This window comes from Muscardinus avellanarius, assembly GCF_963383645.1.
Source record: "Muscardinus avellanarius genome assembly, chromosome: 19".
Classification (NCBI taxonomy): domain Eukaryota; kingdom Metazoa; phylum Chordata; class Mammalia; order Rodentia; family Gliridae; genus Muscardinus; species Muscardinus avellanarius.
In genome coordinates, this window is record NC_137805.1 from 291,275 (window position 1) to 313,287 (window position 22,013).

Consider the following 22,013-nt stretch of genomic DNA (forward strand, 5'->3'; position numbering starts at 1 on the left):
CTGTTTCCAAATAAAAAAAATGTAAAAATAGGTCTGGGAGTGTAGCCCGGAGGTAGAAGGGCTTCCAGGAACCCCAGTACCACCACCAAAAAAAAAAAACAAAAAAAAAAACAAAAAAAACAAAGCCCAGGGACTTGACACACAGTTCAGTACAGGGCATGCCTAGCATGTGCAGGGCTCTGGGTGGGACTGTGAAAGATAAGCTAAAAAATGTTAAAAGTCAAAACAATTTCCAAGTTTATGAAATTATCCTTATTTCTGTGGTACTGAGGGGTTCAACCCAGAGGCATTCTACCTCCAAGCTATAGCTCCAGCCCTACTTTACATACAATCCTACTGTCTCCGCCTCCCAAGTGGCTGAGGTTACAGGCATGTGCCACCATACCCCACTTGAAGTTATAAGCACAGATTTAAATAAAACCAAAAACTTTATTATTTATATCTTGTCTTTATTTCTAATGACCAATGAAAGGAAAAAAAAAGTGATTATAGCAGCCTATATTAAGCCAGAAACTTCCAAGAACTAATAATTTTATTACCTAGCAAACAGAAAAAAATTTTCTTAGTGTTTTCCATAGCTAAAAAGACTCCATGAATGATCAATTTTTTCTGTGTACACATTCTGTCTACTAAAACGCTCACAGTGACAATTTCTACACCAGTGGCTCCGTCTGGGGTTGTATGGTCCACCAAAGGCGCTGCCCTGCCCTGGTGCACGTGTCCCACCTCTCCTGACATAATGGCCACTCCAGGGAAATCATCACACATGTGCACATTTAGTTTAAACATAAGCCTTTCCCTCCCCAATTAAGATTTATACAGAATTCCAATGTATAAAAAGGATTTAGGAAGCTGTTGGCAGTGGTGATGGGCTGACGTGTATCTTCCCTGTACAACATACCCCGAATGCTCGGCACACCAAGCCTCACTGCCTTGCGATCTCAGATCAAAGACTGGGCCAAGACTGGGCGTTCTACCAGGGACACAGAAAGGTCTTCAGGCGAGTCGAGTGGGCACTGTGACGGTCAATCCTGCTTGCCCTCTTTTCAGGTAAGTAACAGTCAGAGGTAACACAGTTGGCATTTCATGTTCTGATGTCCAGTTCTTTATTTATTTTAGAGTTGCTGGGGGTGGAACCCAGAGACTTTCTACCTCCAGGCTATACTTTCTACCTCCAGGCTATACTCTCAGACCTATTTTATATTTTATTTGGAAACAGGGTCTCACTAAGTTGCTGAGAGCCTAAGTAGCTGAGGCTGGCTTCGAACCTGTGCGATCCTCCTGTCTCGGCCTCCCACGCGCTGGGATTACAAGCGTGCGCCACCACGTCTGGCTTTTATTTTTTTATATTTGTTCTTTTTGTTGTGTATGGTACTAAGGAGTGAACCAAGAGGCATTCTACTTCTGAGCTGAAACCAGGTCTCACTAAGTTGCGGAAGGCCTCACTAAGGAGCTGAGGCTGGCTATGAACCTGTGATCCTCCTGTCTCAGCCTTCCAGGTTCTAGGACTATAAGCATGCGCCACCATGCCCAGCTTGTGTGTGTTTGTGGCGAGAGGGGAGAGGTTTACTGGGGGTGGAACCCAGAGGCACCCTCCCTCAGAGCTACACCCCCAGTCCTATTTTTTATTCTTTTTTTTTTGAAACAGGGTCTCACTAAATTGCAGAGGGCCTAAGCAGCTAAGGCTGGCTGGGAACTTGTGACCCTCCTGTCTCAGCACTTGTAATCTTAGTCCTGGGATTACAAGTGTGCACCACCATGCCCAGCTCTTTCATTTTTATTTTATGTGAAACAGGGTCTTGCTAAGTTGCTGAGGCTGCCTTGAACCTGCATTCTTTGTCTCAATTTCCCAAGTTGGGATTACAAGCATGCACTACCATATCCAGCTCCTTAAATCTAGAGTTTTCTGGCTTTTCAGTAGAAATACACTTTCAACAAATTAATACTTCTGGTTGTGTTAATGTAGCTCTCTGATGTGGTGGTACCTCTGCTTTTAGAACACAGTAAACAGCGGTCTTTCAACACAATGAGAAAGTGTTTGATGTTCTCAAATGGTGTCCTGCCCTCTAATCCGGTTTCTGAATACTCTGGTTCTTTTCCTTTTCTGAGTACTCTTCTAATCGAAGAAGCCACTTGGCCCAGTACTGGGAACAGAGCTCTGCATCCATGAAGTGAGGGTGGGCAGGGGATCCGTCCTTGTAGGCCACCACAATTAAGCCACACTGAACCTACAAAGAAGCACAGGGTAGTTCCATAATTCCCACATCAGGTTCATTTCTTTCTCCCTCCAGCCTTAAGCAATCAACAGTAACATCTACTAGCGCAGTTCCTAAAGTAGGCTGATCAAAGACTGCACCAAGACACACGAGAACAAAGAGATGACAGATAAGACATCAAAGAATGGGCTGTGATCATTAAGGAAACTATTAAAAAATGCCCAAGAGTGTGGGAAACAAAAGTGCTTTTCAAACGAGAGAGCAGGACAAGGGACAGAATCAGCAGTGAGATAAAAGTCTAATAAAAACCTTAAGAGGAAGCAGCTGCAAATAAGTATTGGGCAAAGCGTTCAGTAATCAGGGAGAGGCTCAGAACCCTTACCTGGAAGTCATAGTTGGCATCATGGTTTACGGCACCCACATATGCCACAACTTGTAGTGGGTTGTCGTAGGTACTGTGGATAAAAGGCTTTGGTTTCTCTGATGTCTTCCAGTCAATCACACACAGCTTGCCCCTTAAAGAGAAACCAAAGAAAGTCTCTGTAGGCAACAGCTGAAACTGAAAAGCCTTATTTGGTTAGCTCTCCTCTTATATATGCTTATTATTGGTCACCCAAAAGCCCATGCTTCTATTTGCCACCTTCTGAACTGGGCTTCACATTTTACAATTAAAAGGTATAATGGGAGCCAGGCGTGGTGGTGCACGCTTGTAATCCCAGCATTCGGGAGGCCGAGACAGGAGGATCCAGGTTCATGGCCAGCCTCAGCTACTTCCTGAGGCCCTCTGCAACTCTGAGACTGCACTTCAAAATAAATAATTTTTTATTCTTTTTTAGAAGGGCTGGGGGTATAACTCGGGGGTAGAATGCCCCTGGGTTCCATCCCTAGTACTGTAAGAAAAAAAGAAAGAAAGAAAGAAAGAAAGAAAGAAAGAAAGAAAGAAAGAAAGAAAGAAAGAAAGAGAGGGAGAGAGAGAAAGAAAGAAAAGGTAAGGTAAAATGGGAGGTTGGGTGTGGTGGCTCATGCTTGCAATCCTAATAGCTGGGAGACTGAGATAGGACTATAGCAGGTCAAACCCAGCCTTAGCAATGTAGCCAGGCTCTCAGAAACCTAGTAAGACCCTGTTTCCAAGTAAAAAAATAAAATTGGGCTAGGGGAGAAGTTTGAAGGTAGAATGCCTGTTGGTTTAAATCTTCGGTACCAAAAAAGCCCCCCAAAACAAACAAACAAACAAACAAACAAACAAACAAACAAAAACGCCAAAAAACAAAAAGAAAGGTGTAATGGGGCCAGGGGTATATAGCTCAGTGGTAGAGTGCTTTCCTAGCACGAATAAGGCCCTGAGTTCAATCTCTAGTACGGCAAATCAAATACAAAAAAAAAAAAAAAAAGGAGAGAGAGAGAGAAAGGCCAGACATAGTGGCACATACTTATAAACCCAGTACCTGGGAGACTAAGACAGGAGGATCACAGGTTAAAGGCCAGTCTCAGCAACTTACTGAAACCCTGTTTCAAAATAAAAAAATAAAAAGGGCAGTCAGGTGTGGTAGTGCATGCTTGTAATCCCAGTATTTAGGAGGCTGAGACAGGAAGATTGTAGGTTCGAGGAAAGTCTCAGCAAGTAGTAACATTCTCATCAACCTAGCTTCAAAAATAAGAAATTCAACCCTGTTTCAAAATAAAAATAAAATTAAGGCTGGGTTGTAGGTTGGAAGTAGAATGCCCTTGGGTTCAATCCTTAGTACCATACACACACACACAAAAAAAAAAGGAATAAAGAAAAAAAGTTGGAAGGGCTTGAAAAATAGCTTAGAGGCAAAATGCCCCTGGGTTCAATCCTCAGTATGAAAGAGAGAAAGCAAGCAAGCATAAAAGAAAATGAAAGGACAGTTTGATACTCTCATTCCTCTGCTCCACTGAGTCAGGTGGGTGGTAAACCCCTGGGGTATGATAGAAAATCCTCCTGCAGTATACCAGTAAGAACCTCAGATGTGTGCTATATGGAAGAAACTGGGAAACAAATTTTCTGCAGTTAAACTTCCTAATAATTCCTTGGAAACTCCTTTCCTTTTCTTTTTTCTTTTGTGGTACTAGGTATTTAACCTAGAGACATTCTACCTCCTGGCTATACTCCCAGCCCTATTTTTTTTCCTTTATTTTGAACCAGGGTTTCACTAAGTTGCTGAGGCTGGCCAAGAACCCGCAATTCTCCCAAGTACTGGAATTACACCACCCCACCAAACCCAACTCCTTTTGTTTTGTTGGTGGTACTGGGGATTGAATCCAGAGCCATTCTACTTCTGAGCTACACCCCAGCCCTATTTTATTTTTATTTTGAAATAGGGTCTTGCTAGAATGACAAGAATCTCACTACTTGTTTAGGCTGTCCTTGAACCCGTGATTCTCCTGTCACAGCCTTCCAAGTACTGGGATTACAGGAGTGTGCCACTGTGCCTGGCTTTGGACTCCTTTCCTTTAAAAGTTGACAGGAGAACTAAAATGGTACCTGTCATTATCATGGTTGATTTTGCTTCAAATACCTAACAATATATCAATAGCAGAGTCTCCATCATAAAGGATTACACATATGGTGCCTTAAAAATTCTCTTGTTAGCTGGGCATGGTGGCACATGCTTATAATCCCTGGCCTTGGGAGGCTGAGACAGGAGGATCACAGATTCAAAGCCAGACTCAGTAGCTTAGTGAGACCCTGTTTCCAAATAAAATATAAAAATAGGTCTGGGGGTACAGCCTGGAGGTAGAAGACCCCTAGGTTCTACCCCCAGTACCAAAACAAAAAAAAAACCAAAAAACAAAACAAAAACAACAGAACATGAGAAGGAATTGGCTTAGACAATGATTTCTTGGACAGATGCCCCAAAACACAAGTAACAAAACCAAAGATCAACAAGTGGGATATATGAAATTAAAGCTTCTACATAGCACATGAAACAATAGAGTGAACAAACCAACCAGAGAACAGAAAATATCTGCATACCATATATCTAATGCAGGGCTAATATCCAAAATATATAAGGAATTCAACTCAATTACAAAAAAATCAAGTAATGCTATTCAAAAGTAGGCAAAGAGCGGGGCATGGTGGCACATGGTTGAAATCCCAGTATTTAGGAAGCTGAGACGGAAGGATCACAGGTTTAAGGACGGCCTTAGCAACCAACATAGTGAGACCTCAACAGCCTCGGGAGACATGGTTCAAAACAAAAAGACACATAGCAAAAGGGCTGGGGGTGCAGCTCAGCGGTAGAAGGCCTTTGATTCAATCTCCAGGATCACACACAAAAATGCAGAGAAAACCAAACTAAAACTTCAATAAACAAGCTGAGTGTGGTGGTGCATGCTTGTAATCCCAGCATTTGGGAAGCTGAGACTGGAGGATCGCGGTTCGCGGCCAGCCTCAGGTACTTAGTGAGGCCCTCTGCAACTCAGTGAGACCCTGTTTCAAAATAAATAATAAAAAATAGGAGCCGGGCGTGGTGGCGCACGCTTGTAATCCCCGCGCTTGGGAGGCTGAGACAGGAGGATCGCACAGGTTCGAAGCCAGCCTCAGCTACTTAATGAGGATCTCAGTAACTTAGTGAGACCCTGTTTCCAAATAAAATATAAAATAGGTCTGGGAGTACAGCCCAGAGGTAGAAAGCCTCTGGGTCCTACCCCCAATACCATCAAAAAAATAGAGAGCCACAGAGGAGATATGCCGGCCTCACACCTGAGGACGCGGCAGCAGTGCCTTACTGCCAGCGGCAGCGGCGAATTCACCAGACGGCTACGGCTACAGACCAACGCACTCAACAACCCACCAGGCTCCAGAGAGAAGCGGCAGACAGCAAGCCGAGGGACTCAGAGCGGAGCTCAAAACCAGAGAAGAAATACGCCAGCCTCACGGCCGAGGGCATGACAGCGGCGCCATATTGTCACCGGCGGCAGCAGCAGCGAACTCACCGAGTCCACTACAGCTCCATCTGCGTACTCAACAACAGTGAGTCAAATTGCGGGCCCCAGAGGAGAAATCCCAGTACTGCACTCCCAGAGACTTGACCCAGTGGGGGAGTGGCGGTGGCAGAGATACCACACCATAGGAGAATGCCCAACCTGGCTCCCCCCATAGTCTAAAGCAGCCTCTATCAACTCCCTGGGTCTGAGACTCTGCCATACAACCCAGTAAAGGAGTAGTGGGGACCGAGATACCACAGACTCGAGATCCAGAGCACCTTAAGTGAAGTCATAGTCACCCAAGGGAAGAACCCAGAGAAGGCACAAACTTCCAAAATCATGGGAAAGAGGAATAACAATGGAGCAATGAATGCCCACAACCCCACAACATCAGAACCCGATAAAACAGAAATTCAGAGATTTCTAGAAGATCAAATCAGGAAAATAACCGTAGAAATAATAGAGGTGTTTTGAAAAGAATTCAGAGAGAGCCAAAAAGAGATAAAGGATGCGATTAATGAAGTAAAGGCCTCAATTCAAAGCACAAACAACCAATTAGACCACGTGGAGAATAGAATCTCGCTCTTAAAAGATGAGCAATCCAAAAATGAACGCATAGTTTCTAATCTAGAAAAAAATATCCGACAGCAGGAATCTGACATTGAAGAAATATGGGTCCATTTTAAGAGAGCTAACCTAAGAATAATTGGAATAGAAGAGGGAAAAGAAGGTGAAACCAAAGGGATCAACAATCTCTTCAAGGAAGTAATAGCAGAAAATTTTCCAAACATAGAGCAAGAGGGCGATACACAGGTCCAGGAAACTTATAGAACCCCCTTTAGACAGGATCGGAGAAGAGGATCCCCACACCACATAATTGTCAAAATGACCAATATGGAAGCCAAGCAGAGAATCTTAAAGGCAACAAAAACAAAGAGCCAAGTGACATTCAGAGGCAAACCAATTAGAATCACTCCAGACTTCCCAAACCAAGTCATGAGAGCCAGAAGGGCTTGGAGTAACATATTCCAAACTCTGAAAGAAAACAACTTCCAGCCAAAAATTTCCTACCCAGCAAAACTTTCTATCAAATTAGATGGAGAAATAAGAAGCTTCCATGACAAACAGAAACTGAAGGAATTTATGTCTTCAAAACCAGCGCTAGAGAAAATACTCAAAGAGATTAACTACAAAGAAGAAATAGGTAACACACACCAGAATCAGAGAAATAAGATTTTCCATCCAACAGACAACTAAGATTAGTTATCTGTGGAGATTCATTATTTATGTTAGTCTTTTACCTATCTCTAAATTGTATTGTTTGCTTTTATTGTTGTTAATTTTTAAAATTTCTAGTTGGAATATTAATATACTTTCAGATATAGCATTTGGAAATATTTTATCCCATTCTATCAGTAACTTTTAACTCTGTTTACATTGTCTTTGGATATACAATATTTTTTTATTTTTTAGGGAGTTTGTATACCCTTCTGTTTTCTGTGCCATTGAAATCATATCCAAGAAATCACTGCCAATTTCAATGTTGTGAGGTTTTATGACCCAGATTTTCTTCTATAAGTTTATAGTCTTAAGATTTATATTTAGGTCTTTTATCTATTTTGAGTTAATATGTGTATATGGGATTAGGTAAGGGTCCAATTTTATTCTTTTTCATGTAATTATTATTTTCAACAATATTTAGTTAAAAGATAATTATTTCTTCCACCAAATGTTCGTGGAAACCTTGTCAAAAATAACTTGACAATATATGGAAGAATTTATCTCTAGGCTTTTATTTAACTCCAATGGTTTATATATCTGCCTTTAGAACAGTACTACACTGTTTCAATTATTGTAGCTTTATATGGTTTGAAATCAGAAAATACATATCTTCTAGCTTTGTTCTTTTTGGAGATCGTTTTGGTTATCTAGAGTCCATATTTCATATCAGGATAGATTTTTTTCTGAAAAATAAATATATAAATATATGATAGTTCACCTAAAAAAAAAAAAAAAAGAAAAAAATATTCTCTGGTAAGAAAGCAAAAAGAAATATTGAAATGTTATCTTTAAGTTATCAAAAGCTTGGTATCAGACAAATGAAACTGTTATGTGAGATTATCATTGTTAATTTTGGATAAATTGCTATAATACTAGATGTCAACCACTAAGCCAAGCATGGGAAGGAGGGATGGGGAGGGAATGGGGTGGGGATGGGGTGGGGGCTGACTGGGCGATGTGTGCATGTATGTCTACAAAAGTTTTTTTGTATTCACTATGATGTATGAATACAGTGCACCAATAAAAAATAAAAATAAAAAAATAAATAAGGAGGCCCTTTGCAACTTAAAAAATAAATAAATAAAAATAAAAATAAGAATAAAAAATAGGGCTGGGGGTGTAGCTCAGAGGTAGAATGCCTCTGGGTTCCATCCCCAGACCCACAAAATCAACAAACAAATAAATAAAAATAATAATAGTGGTGCATGCCTATAATCACAGCTACTTCAGAGGCTGAGGCAGGAGAATTTAACTTCAAGGTCAACTCAGGCAACTTAAGACTTTGTCTCAACATAAAAAATAAAAAGGGCCAGCATAGTGGCTCACATCTGCAAACTCAGTAGTTGGGAGGCTGAGATAGGAGGATCACAGGTTTGAGGCTAGACTCAGCAACTTAGTGAGACCTTGTTTCCAAATAAAAATAAAAAGGACTAGGGATGTAGTACAGAGGTAGAATGCCCCGGGGTTCAATCCCCAGTACAAAAAATAAATAAATAAAAAAGGCCAGGGGGAGGGGACCTGGGGATGTAGCTCAAGGGTATAGGGGATAGTACCTCTGAGTTGAATCCTAGTACTGCAGAAGAATAGTATTAGGGGAAAAAAAGCAATCCCCCAATCTCAGCCTCCCAGGTACTGGGATTAAAGGTATGCAGCACCACGCCTGATACAAATAGTTCTTAAACAGATAAAAGGATGCTCAGTCTCACATGAAGTGCAGACTGAAAACATGTTACCAAAATTACTCTGTTGTCAAAGATATTTACAATAATCTCACTCATGTTTGTTACCCTTGACCCAACAATCCTCAATCCCCCCTTGTGTGGTACTGGGGATGGAACCCAGGGGCTTTCTACCTCTGGGATATATTCCCAGACCTATTTTATATTTTTTTGTTTGGAAACAGGGTCTCACTAAGTTACTGAGAGCCTAAGTAGCTGAGACTGGCTTCGAACTTGTGCTATCCTCCTGTCTCAGCCTTCCCAAGTACTGGGATTATAAGTGTGCGCCACCACACCCAGTTCATCCCCTTTTTTGGTGTGTGTGGTACTGGGGATTGAACACAGGAGTGTTCTACCTCGAGTTACACCCTCAGCCCTAATTTATTTTAAAACAGCATCTCACTAAGTTGCAGAGGGCCTTGCTGAGTTTCTGAGGCTGACCACAAACCTGCAATCCTCCTGTCTCAGCGTCCTAAGTACTAGGATTACAAACATGCACCACCTCACCTGGCAATTTCCCTCTGTACCAGAGAGCAATGGCTTATATTCTGGGCGATAGTGACAAGTACCTGGGAAATTTGAGAAGTACATATGTCCAGGCCCACTGAACTGACCCCAGCTGCATACATCACCTCCCAACCTCCAGTAAGAGAACCTATGCATGTCTACAGAAGTTTTCCCAACACTGTATGCTATGGTATGAAATTTCCCCTAAACTCATGTATCTGAAACTTAATCCTCAAAATCATATTAATGGTGTTTGGTGGTGAGTTCAATTTATATTCTAAATTCCACTTTAGAATGTAATTAGGTCGTGGGGGCTCTGCTCTGAGGAAGGGATTAATCCATTCATGGATTAGCAGATGAATGAGTAATCAAGGGAATGACTTTCCTATAAAAGCCAGGTCTCTGGTTGTCTTACCTCACCACAAGATGTCCAACACTGTCTCATCTTGGGACTGCAGAGTTCTCACCAGGAAAAAGGCTGCCACAGGTGTAGCCCCTGACCTTGGACTTCCTGCCCTCTAGAACTGTGTGCTAAATAAACCTCTATTCAAAACTCAGGAACATTCTATCTCCGAGCTACACCTCAGCCCTATTTTTTATTCTTTACTTTGAAACAGGGTCTTACTAAGTTGCCCAGTGACTCACTGAATACTATCTGAGGCTGCTGGCAAACTGTGATCTTTCCATCTTAGCCTGGCGTTCCATTTAATCTTTAAAACATTTAATCTTAGCCAGGCATGGTGGCGCACGCTTGTAATCCCAGCATTTGGGAGGCTGAGACAGGAGGATCACGGGTTCGCGGATAGCCTCAGCTACTTGGTGAGGCTCTTTGCAACTCAGTGAGACCCTGTTTCAAAAAAAAAAAAAAAAAAAGGGCTGGGGGGTGTAGCCCTGAGGTAGAATATCCCTGGGATCCATCCCCAGTACCAAGAAAACAAAAACAAAAACAAAAACAAAACATTTAATCTTTAAAAGAAAGCCAAGGCTGGGCATGGTGGCCACGCTTATAATCCCAGCATTTGGGAGGCTGAGACAAGAGGATCAGGGTTCTCGGACAGCCTCAGCTACTTAGTGAGGCCCTCTGCAAATCAGTAAGACCCTGTTCCAAAATAAAGAATAAAAAATAGGGCTGGAGGTGTAGCTCAGAGGTAGAATGTCCCTGGGCTCCATCCCCAGTGCTACGGGGGGTGAAGGGGTGAGGAGCCAGGAGCTGAGTGTGATGACGGTGCACTTCTGTAATCCCAGTACTTCTGAGGCTGAGACAGGAGGATCCGGGCCCGTGGCTTCTTAGTGAGGCCCTCCACAACTTAGTGAGACCCTATTTCAAAATAAAAGAATAAAATTGGGCTGGGGGTGTAACTTGGAGGTAAAGCCCCTGGGTTCAATCACTAGCACCACAAGGAAAAAAAAAAAGGAAGAATGGATGGAAAAAAGAAAAAAGAAAGAAAGAAAGAAAATAAAAGAAAGCCAGGTGTGGTGGTGCACACTTGTAATCCCAGTACTTAGGAGGCTGAGACAGGAGGAGTGCAGGTTTAAGGACAGCCTCAGCAAGTAGTGAGACTCTCATCAACCTAGTAAGACTCTGTTTCAAAATAAAAATACAGTTGGGCTGGGGGGGTGTAGCTCAGAGGTAGAATGCCCCTGGGTTCAAACCCCAGTGCTGAGGCTGGCCAAACAAGTGATCCTCAGGTCTCAGCCTCCCCAATTCTGGGATTACAAGCATGCACCACCACACCTGGCTTATTCTGTATATTGAAACAGGGGCTCATTAAGTTGTAAAGGGCCTCATTAAGTAGCCGAAATTGGCAGCAAAACATCCATTCTCCTGTCTTAGCCTCTGAAGTACTGGGGATTACAAGCATTTGCCACCATGCCCAGATTTAAAAAAAAAAAAAATTTTTTTGTGGTACTGGGGGTGGAACCCAGAGGCTTTCTAACTCCAGGTTATACTCCCAGATCTATTTTATACTTTATTTGGAAACAGGGTCTCATTAAGTTGCTGAGAGCCTCACTAAGTAGCTAAGGCTGGCTTCGAACCTGTGCGATCCTCCTGTCTCAGCCTCCCAAGTGTTGGGATTAGAAGCGTGCATTACCACGCCTGGCCAAAAAAAAATTTTAAGTTAAATTTTGACTGGAGCTCCAGGGGTTACACACACATTTTCCCCCCACATCCTGCTGTTATTATTGCTTACATACTTTGTTTGGAGAGGGTACTTGCTGATTATAGCTACCCTTAGAATTTGGAATAACTGAGAAAAACAGTTAACAGCAACAATTTAAAACTGCAGGAAGCTTTAGCAAGGTTACATTTCCTATTATGTTAACCACTGCCTGGAAGCCAGGAAGAGGAGCTGATTTTCAGGGATAACAGATTATGGTACTATCTTTAGGAAAACAGGAAAATACAAAACAAAACAAAACAAAGAAAAAGAAAAAGCTGACATGAGAGGAAAACAGAAAGGAAAATGCAAGAATCAAATTTTTTATTCTTATGGATGTTTTGATTTTATGACTGATATCTTGCTAGGGGAAAGAAGAAGAGGTCCAGGCTGGAAGACAGGCCATGCTAGGGATTCTGAAAAGTAGACCTTTTCTCCATCAGTTTGATTTTGGAATACTTGCTTATAAGGATTACATAGCTTTCCTTATTGTATCTGTCCTTACTTCTTGCCCTACACCTAATTCTTTAACATAGGATTAACCTTGAAGAGGCAGAGGCCATAGTACACAGGCACACCACAACCAGGGGTTAAATAGAAAAAAAAAAAAAAAGCACTTATTTTTGTGGTACCTCTGACGTATAGCCCCAGCCCTATTTTTTAGTCTTTTTATTTTTGAAACAGTCCTGAGTTGCGAAGGTGTTAAGTAGCAGAGGCTGTCTACGAACTGTGGTCCTCCGGTCTCCACTTCCTGAATGCTGGGATTACAAGCTTGTGCCACCACACCTGGCTTAAAAAAAGCACCTCTTGACAGGCATCATCTATCCCACCTGACATTAAGTCACCACCGCAGTGTGATGGGAACAGTTTTGTACTTACCGATACTCCGCCACACAGTCCAGCAGACCTACATATTTTAAGGTCTCATGTTGAACAGCACTTTCAAGAGCTCGCACTCCACTGACATCTTTCAGAATATGATGGATGCTTTCAATGTAGCCACATTCAAGATTTTTGTCTTTCTGTTTTATGTTCCCTGAAAGTATGCTTTCCAAGGCTTCATGGAACTGCTTTCCTTGTAAAAATATGTCTGAAAGAAAATCAAGGAAAAAGACAACAAACACAAAGTTATTACTAAAAACCAAATGCTTTAAAGAATTCTGAAGCTGGGCGTGGTGGCACACGCTTGTAATCCCAGCATTTGGGAGGCCGAGACTGGAGGATCGCGGTTCGCAGACAGCCCCAGCTACTTAGTTAGGCCCTCTGCAATTCAATGAGTCCCTGTTTCAAAATAAGGAATAAAAAGTGGGCAGGGGGTATGGCTCAGAGGTCAAATGCCTCTGGGTTACATCCCCAGACCCCCCCCCAAAAAAAAAAAATCTGAATAATAAAACTAAAAATTCCACAGAACTCAAGTGGCAATCTCTAAGATATGAAAGTTTCAGCTCCTTATAAAACCCAAGAATGTACTTTCAAAAATCAATGGGAAGCAGGGTGTGGTGGCGCATGCTGGTAATCCTGTCATTCCGGAGGCCAGAGGATCGCAGTTCGCTGACAGCTTTAGCTATTTAGTGAGGCCCTTGGCAACTCAGTGAGACCCTGTTTCAAAATAAAGAATAAAAGAATAGGGCCAGGCGTGGTGGCGCATGCTTGTAATCCCGGCATTCAGGAGGCTGAGACTGGAGGATCGCGGTTCACGGACAGCCTCAGCTACTTAGTGAGACCCTCTCAACTTAGTGAGACCTTGTTTCAAAATAAAGAATAAAAAATAGGGCTGAGGGTATGTCCCTGGGTTCAATCTCCAGTACCACACACATACAAAACAAAAACAAAAACAGGATGAGTGACAAGGAAATTAAAAAAAAGACATACAAATTAAAAACAGTTGGATATTGTGGGGTTGAAGAGGGGAAAGAGAAAATATGATTCTTTTCTTGCAATTATTTTTTAGTTCTGAAACAGCCTGAGACAGCTGTTATATCCTGAATTTCCTTCCTTATGCACTTTAAAGTATAATATATGTAACTGATTGTTGGTAATGAACAGAGAAAAAGAATGCGGGTCTGGGGATGGAACCCAGGAGCATTTGACCTCCAAGCTATACCCACCACCCTATTTCTTATTTTGAAACAGGGTCTCACTAAGTTGCAGAGGGCCTAAGTAGCTGAGGCTGTCTGCGAACCATGATCCTCTGGTCTCAGCCTCCCAAATGCTGGAATTCCAAGTGTGTGCCACCATGCCCGGCTATTAGCCCCATTTTAATGAGGCCCTGCCAGCCTAGGTAGTACTATTAATTTGCCAAAAGTAAAAAGTTGGACCAGCATCTTGGCACCAGAGTTTGTTCTTTCCTATTTACTACACAGAAAAGACAGTGGTAAAGGTAAAGCTCAGAAACCACCATTTAGATACACACAGAAAGAGTAGGAAATAACATGGTTAGAGACAGGCCTATAGCAATAGAACAGAAACCACCTCATTCCACAGAGGTAATATTAAACGACATCATGAAGCCGGGTGTGGTGGTGCATGCTTGAAATCCCAGCATCTGGGAGGCTGAGACAGGATCGGGGTTCACGGACAGCCCCAGCTACTTAGGGAGGCCCCTCTGTAACTCAGTGAGATCTTGTTTAAAATATATATATATATATATATATATATATATATATATATATATATATATATATATATATGTCAACTTTTTTTCTTTTCTTTTTTGCAGAACTGGAGATGGAATCCTGGGGTATTGTACCTCTGAGCTGAGCTACACCCCAGCCCTATTTTTTATTATTTATTTATTTGTGGTACTGGGGTGGAACCCAGAGGCTTTCTTCCTCCGGGCTATACTCCCAGACCTATTTTATATTTGGAAACAGGGTCTAAGTTGCTGAGAGCCTCACTAAGTAGCTGAGGCTGGTTTCGAACATGTGCGATCCTCCTGTCTCAGCCTCCCATGTGCAGGGATTACAAGTGTGCGCCACCATACTCCACTTATTCTTTATTTTATTTATTTATTTTATTTTTTCGGGTCTGGGGATGGAACCCAAGGGCATTCAACCTCTGAGCTACACCCACTGCCCTAGTTTTCATTCTTTATTTTGGAACCGGGTCTCACTGAGTTACAAAGGGCCTCACTAAGTAGCTAAGACTGTCTGCAAACCCGATCCTCTGGTCTCAGCCTCCCAAATGCTGGGATTACAAACGTGTGCCACCATGCCCGGCTTTATTCTTTATTTTGAAACAGGGTCTCATTGAGTTACAGAGGGCCTCCCTAAGTAGCTGAGGCTGTCCTTGAACTGTAATCCTCTAGTCTCAGCCTCCCAAATGCTGGTATTACAAACATGCACCACCACCCCTGGCTTGTGGAATAAAATATAGGTCTGGAAGTTGTAGCTTAGAGGTAGAATGCCCATGGGTTCCATTCCCAGTATTGCAAATAATAATAATAATAACAATAACAATAATGAAAAGAAATGTGGTATTCATGTACAGACTAGCGTAATAAATCAGAAGATAAATATGGCCGGGCGTGGTGGCGCACGCTTGTAATCCCCGCACTTGGGAGGCAGAGACAGGAGGATCGCGCAGGTTCGAAGCCAGCTGCGCGCGCTGGTTTAGGAGACCCTGTTTCCAAAATGAAAATGTAAAAAATAGGTCTGGGAGTGTAGCCCGGAGGTAGAAGGGCTTCCAGGAACCCCAGTACCACCAAAAAAAAAAAAAAAAGAAGATAAATATGTCTAAATAGGAAGAGGTCTGGGAGTATACTCGGGAGAATGCTTGCCTAGCTTATGTGAAACCCCTGGTTTGATCTCTAGCACTGTGAAAAAACTCTTTTTTAAAAAAAGTAGAGCTGGCTGGGCGTGGTGGCGCACGCTTGTAATCCCTGCGCTTGGGAGGCAGAGACAGGAGGATCGAGCATGTTCGAAGCCAGCCGTGCTGGCTTAATAGACCCTGTTTCAAAAATATAAAATAGGTCTGGGAGTGTAGCCCAGAGATAGAAGGGCTTCCAGGAACCCCAGTACCACCAAAAAAAAAAAAAAAAAAAAAGAAAAAAAAAAGAAAAAGTAGAGCTGGGCGTGGTGGTGCTCGTGGTTCGCAGACAGCCTCAGCTACTTAGTGAGGCCCTCTGCAACTTAGTGAGACCCTGTTTCAAAATAAAGAATAAAAAAATAGGGCAGGGGGTGTAGCTTGGAGGTAGAATGCCCCTGGGTTCCATCCCTAGACCTGCAAAAAAATTTTTAAAAAGTAGAAAAAAGTTGAAGTCAAGCGTGGTGGCACAGGTTTGTAATCCCAGCGTTTGGGAGGCTGAGACAGGAGGATCCGCACAGGTTCAAAGCCAGCCTCAGCTATTTAGTGAGGCTATCAGCAACTTAGTGAGACCCTATTTCCAAATAAAGTATAAAATAGGTCTGGGAGTATAGCCCTGAGGTAGAAAAGCCCCTGGGTTCCACCCCAACTACCACCAAAAAAAAAAAAAAAAAAAAAAAAAGAAAAAGAAAAAATTGGTTTACATAGTGTCATACAAAGAAAAAATTTGTCTATGCAGACCTAATCCTTGGTTAAATTCTTCACACAATGTGACCATGAACAGGAAAATCTAGATTTCAGGATCACTTAGACTCTAAGGCTCAGAACATTATACATGATTCAATTTATTAAAACAAAATTTAAGCCGGGCATGGTGGTGCACACTTGTAATCCCAGCACTTGGGAGGCTGAGACAGGAGGATCGCGTAGGTTTGAAGCCAGCCTCAGCTACTTAGTGAGGCTCTCAGCAACTTAGTGAGACCCTGTTTCCAAATAAAATATATATATAAAAAAATGGGTCTGGGAGTATAGCTCGGAGATAGAAAGCCTCTGGGTTCCACCTCCAGTACCACCCCAAAACACAAAACAAACAAAAAAACCACTACTCCGTTTCAAAAACCAATAAACAGAAAGAAAAAAAAAAATAAGGGTGGAGTTATAGCTCAGCGGTAGAATGCTCTGGAGTTCTATACCCAGTAACACAAACAACAACAAAAAGTCAGTGTTGGCTGAGGTGTAGCTCAGTAAGGGAGTGCTTGCCAAGCAAGTTTAAGACCATGTGTTAGATCCCCAGCAATGCTAAAACCAAAACAAAGTTAAAACATAAACCCTAGTCCTTTCCACCATGATCAACACTTAAATCAGAATAGTCAGACCTTTTCATTCTCACCAATCTCCTATAAGTAAACTGATGCTTGGGAAAGTGCTCAAATATTTGAAGAATGTCAGCTCCGGGGTTATTTCTGTGCTTTGGACTTTGGAAATATTGGGGGGGGGGGGTGGGAATCAATCCAGTATTTTTTAAACTGCACACTCAAGATTCATCTATCAATTTAGTAAGTTCTAATACACTCTCTTTCTCCTTTCTATTTTTTTCCTTTTATCTTGGTCTTTCTTGCCCTGACACTAACATGTATGTGATTGACTCTATTTCTTTGGTAATGGAAGTTGAACTCAGAGGCATATGACCTCCCAGCCATACCCCCAGCCCTTTTTATTTTATCAGGAGCAGTCTCCTCCTGAGCTATACCCCAGCTCTATTTTATTATTTATTTGTTGTGGTGCTGGGGATTGAACCAAAGGGTATTCTATTTTTTTCTTTTCTTTTTTTGCAGTACAAGGGATGGGACCCAAGGGCATTCTACCTCTGAGCTCCACCCCCAGCCTCATTTTTTATTATTTTGAAACAGGGTCTAAATTGCAGAGGGCCTCACTAAGTAGCTGAGGCTGTTCGCGAACCATGATCCTCCTCATAGTCTCCCAAATGTTGGGATTACAAGCTTGTGCCACCATGCCTAGCTGGCATTTTATTTCTGAGCTAGAACTCCAGCCCTGTTTTTAAAAAATTTTTATATTTATTTATTCATTCATTTTTTTTTTTGCAGTACTGGGATTCAACTCAGGGACATCCTACCTCTGAGCTACACTCCCAGCCCTATTTTATTCTTTACCTTTGAAACAGGGTCTAAGTTGTAGAGGGCCTCACAAGTGCTGAGGCTGGCTGTGAACCTATGATCCTTCTATCTCAGCATCCCAAGTACTGGGATTATAAGCATGCACCACCATACCAGTTCTTTCTTTTTTAAATTTTGAAACAGGGTCTAAGTTGTGGATGGCCTCACTAAGTTACTGAGGCTGGCCACAAACCTGTGATCCTCCTGTCTCAGCCTCAGGTACTGGAATTACAAGTGTGTAGCACCACACCAGCTTCTATTTTTATTGGAGACAAGAGTCTCACTAACTTGGTGAGGGCCCCCTTAAGTTACTGAGGCTAGCTTTGAACCTCAGGTCCTCTTGTTTCAGCCTCCCAAGTACTGGAATTATAGGCATGTACTCAGCTGTCTCAATTTTTTTAAGTACTGGGCATGGAACCCAGGGGCATTCTACCTCCTAGCTATACACCCAGCCCTAGTTTTTTTTCTTTCTTTCTTTCCTTTTTTTTTGTTGCACCAGGGATGGAATCCAGGGGAATTCTACCTACAAGCTACACCCCCAGCCCTATTTTTTTTCTTTATTTTGAAACAGGGTCTCACTGAGTTGCAAAGGGCCTCACTAAGTAGCTAAGGCTAGCCTCAAACCGTGATACTCCTGTCTCAGTCTCCCAAATGCTGGGATTACAAGTGTGTGCCACCACGCCTGGATATGTCCCAATATTTTCAAAGAGTGAATCTGCTCATTTCTTAAGGTTGATATTAACTGAGAAACACAGAATGCTTCTCTAGATCAAAAATGCTGACTATGAAATTCTGAGTGTGGTGGCATACATCTGTAATCCCAGTACTTGGAAGGCTGAGAATGAAGGATTCCAAGTCAGGGTCAGCCTTAGCAATTGAGACCCTGTTTCAAAAATATAATAAATAAGTAAAAAAAGGACTGGGGTATAGCTTAGAGGTAGAAAAATCCCCTTAGGTTCAATCCCCAGTACCACAAATAAATAAATAAAATGAATAAATAAATAAACTCTGTCTACCTGGGCTATGGGGCTCATTCATATTCCAAACAAATTTTCTTACAGGGAGCCACCAGTTCCCTACTCTATGCCAAGAGCTGTGGGGCTTGGGATGTAATTCAGTGGCAGAGTGTTCCTCAGTGCGATGCTGAGTAATGTTATAAATGGCTAAGGTCTCTTGGTCATTTCTGTCATATTCAGGTCCACCTATATACTTAATATTTTTCTTTAAAACATAAGTGAACAACATGGTCAATATTACATGCTTAGGCCATCTTTTTTTCCTAAGATGGCCGGAAATAAATACATTACTTCTAAAAATTAAAGTGTTCATGTACCTGTAGGGGTACATGTATGGCTCTTGGGGATGTATGGTCTAAGGAATGCCTATATAAAAATTGATTTTAACAATAGACACCTATATCCTTTTGGGAACAGCTAATTTGCCTGTGCTTTTGTTTTTGAATAGAATCTGCTTTAGGAAGGTAGCAATTATTTCCACTTGTCTAAAGTTAAGAGTTAAGGGCTAAAATTTATTTACTCTTAGCTCCTAATCAAGAGCATCTGCAAAACTGAATTTACCAAGATATAAAATGGATCATGTAGCCGGGTGTGGTGGTTCATGCTTGTAATCCCAGTACCTGGGAGGCTGAGACAGGAGGATTGCAAATTTGCTGCCAGCCTCAGCTACTTAGTGAGGCCTCTGCAACATGGTGAGACTCTGTTTCAAAATAAAGAATGAAGAATTGGGCTGGGAGTATAGTTCTGAGGTAGAATGCCCCTAGGTTCAATCCTCAGTATAGTCAGTTCACACTGATAAATAGAACAATGGGTAGTTAGCAGACACTGAAACAGAATGTCTACCAAAAACTAGAATTCTATTATCAAGCCACTGACTTTGTTCCATAATCAAGGAAGGCAAGCAGTTCTGATATTACGTTTATAAATTACTTAGTCAAATTACTTGATCTGCGCTTCAGTTTTATATGTAAAATGGGGGTGATAGTATATATGCTTTGTAGGATTGTCCAGAGAATTAAGTGAGTTAATACAGAAGTTCTACTTATTGATAATTATTTCAAAGTACTGGGGTTCCTGGAAACCCTTCTACCTCCGGGTTACACTCCCAGACCTATTTTTAAAATATTTTTATTTTGAAACAGGGTCTCTTAAGCCAGCACTGCTGGCTTCAAACCTGCGTGATCCTCCTGTCTCCCCATCCCAAGCGCAGGGATTACAAGCGTGTGCTACCACGCCCGGCTGAAAGCTCATTCTTTTAAAACCAGTATTCTATATTCTAAAAAACACAGAACCAGCCGGGTTTGGTGGCGCACACTTGTAATCCCAGTGCTTGAGAGGCTGAGACAAGAGGATCGCACAGGTTCAAAGCCAGCCTCAGCTATTTAGTGAGGCTCTCGGCAACTTAGTGAGATCTGTTTCCAAATAAAGTATAAAATAGGTCTAGGAGTATAGCCTAGAGTTTGCCCCTGGGTTCCAACCCCCAGTACCACCAAAAAAGATAAAAATAAAAATATAAAATAAAAACATAGAACCAGGATTAAGAGAATTACTTGAAGTATATTCTGCAAAGCCGTCTTCTCCCAGCTCCAGAATCATCCGCTGTTTCCACCTCTCCAAATAGAAAATCTGTTCTGACGTCATGGTCTGCTGAAGGATCCGGGTTACACTTGGTATGGCATTTCTTTGCAAAGAGATTTTCAAGGGCACTGAAGAGTCGCCTGCATTTGGTTTTACACTTCTCTCTGGATTGAAGATGGGAAACAAGTTTCGTGGAACTCTTGCCTCATCTTGCTTTGGAGGCTTATGTTTACTCACAGGGCCATAGAGTAAAGCATCTTCCTCAAACAGTGATTCTGGGGTCTGAGCAAGGCCTCTGAATGATAATACAGACCTTACCAAACTAGAGTACTTTGTTTGGTCCACTTCTTCATAAGGGTTTTTTTTCTTCCGGCCACATGAATAAGAGGAAGTAGAGAAATCCAGAAGGGGGGCTGGTGCTATAGAAGATCCCTTTGAACTTCTGAGCTGCTTACGAATAATGTGCAATGCCTTCATCCTTAGATTTCCCCCCCCTTCTCACTAGTCTCTTTGCAACGTTGATAATCTTTTGTATTTCTATTAAAGAGAAAAGCAGTGTTAGATAACACACATACTATATATTTGAACCACCAGAGTGAAAACTGCATCAGAATAATAATGTACACAGAAAAAAAAAATTTTTACAGCACTGGGGACTGATTCCAGGGACATTCTACCTTCGAGCTACATACCCACCCCTATTTTTTATTCTTTATTTTGAATCAGGATCTCACTAAATTGAGGAAAGCCTCACTAAGTAGCTGAGGCTGCCCGAGAACGAGCGATCCTCCTGCCTCAGCCTCCCAAGTACTGAGATTACAAGAATATGCCACCACATCCAACCTTCAAATTATATTCAATAAGCTGGGCATAGTGGCACACGCTTGTAATCCCAGTACCTGGGAGATGGGAGACAGGAGGATCGTGGTTTGCAGCCAGCCTCAGCTACTTAGTGAGACCCTGTTTCAAAATAAAAAGAATAAAAAATAGGGCTGGATGTGCAGCTCAAAGGTAGAATGCCCCTGGGTTTCATCCCCAGTACCACAAAAACAAAAACAAAGGGCTGGGGGCATAGTGTGGAGGTAGAATGCCCCAGAGTTCAACCCCTAGTTAAAAAAAAAATTGTATTCAATAAACTTTTTTGACATGTTTGGAGAAAACTATTTCCTCATTAATACCAGAAGGACTAGCACTTACCAAATGCCAATTAATAGGCTGTCTGGGCAAGATGTCCCTAATCTTTTATCTGAAGAAATGGGACCCTAAGGAAAGAAGGTGTCTGTGAGATTAAAAAATAGAATGATGGAGCCTGTTCTGTTGAAGCTTTGAGTTAGAGTTAACACACCCTTTGCTGTAGGATAGAAGAAATAAATAGGTAGAAAGGAGACAGATAGGAAAGAAAAGAAAAATATAAGAACCTGGTGCTAGAATGCCTCAACCTTTACTCCCCAAAACAGTTCTCTTTCCCAGGCCTGTCTTCCCCAAACTTCTGGGAAGTCTGAAGATCCTAGAGTTCACTGAAAGAAACAATTGCCCTGTACACTATTAACAAGACAGATAATATCCTGAAAAATCTGTAATTTAGGATCCACATTCTCTTTTCATT

At 42.0% G+C, this 22,013-nt stretch overlaps 1 protein-coding gene across 1 annotated transcript; it reads right to left on the reverse strand.

Annotated features, from left to right (window-relative positions):
* Positions 1–2,066: 2,066 nt before the first annotated feature.
* MGME1 (mitochondrial genome maintenance exonuclease 1) lies at positions 2,067–20,884 on the reverse strand (the record flags this gene model as incomplete). Its single annotated transcript, XM_080716161.1, has 4 exons — positions 2,067–2,228; positions 2,599–2,731; positions 12,715–12,925; positions 20,380–20,884. The coding sequence occupies 4 exons, from the start codon at positions 20,882–20,884 to the stop codon at positions 2,067–2,069; spliced, it is 1,011 nt and encodes a 336-aa protein (XP_080572287.1).
* Between the last annotated feature and the right edge of the window lie 1,129 nt (positions 20,885–22,013).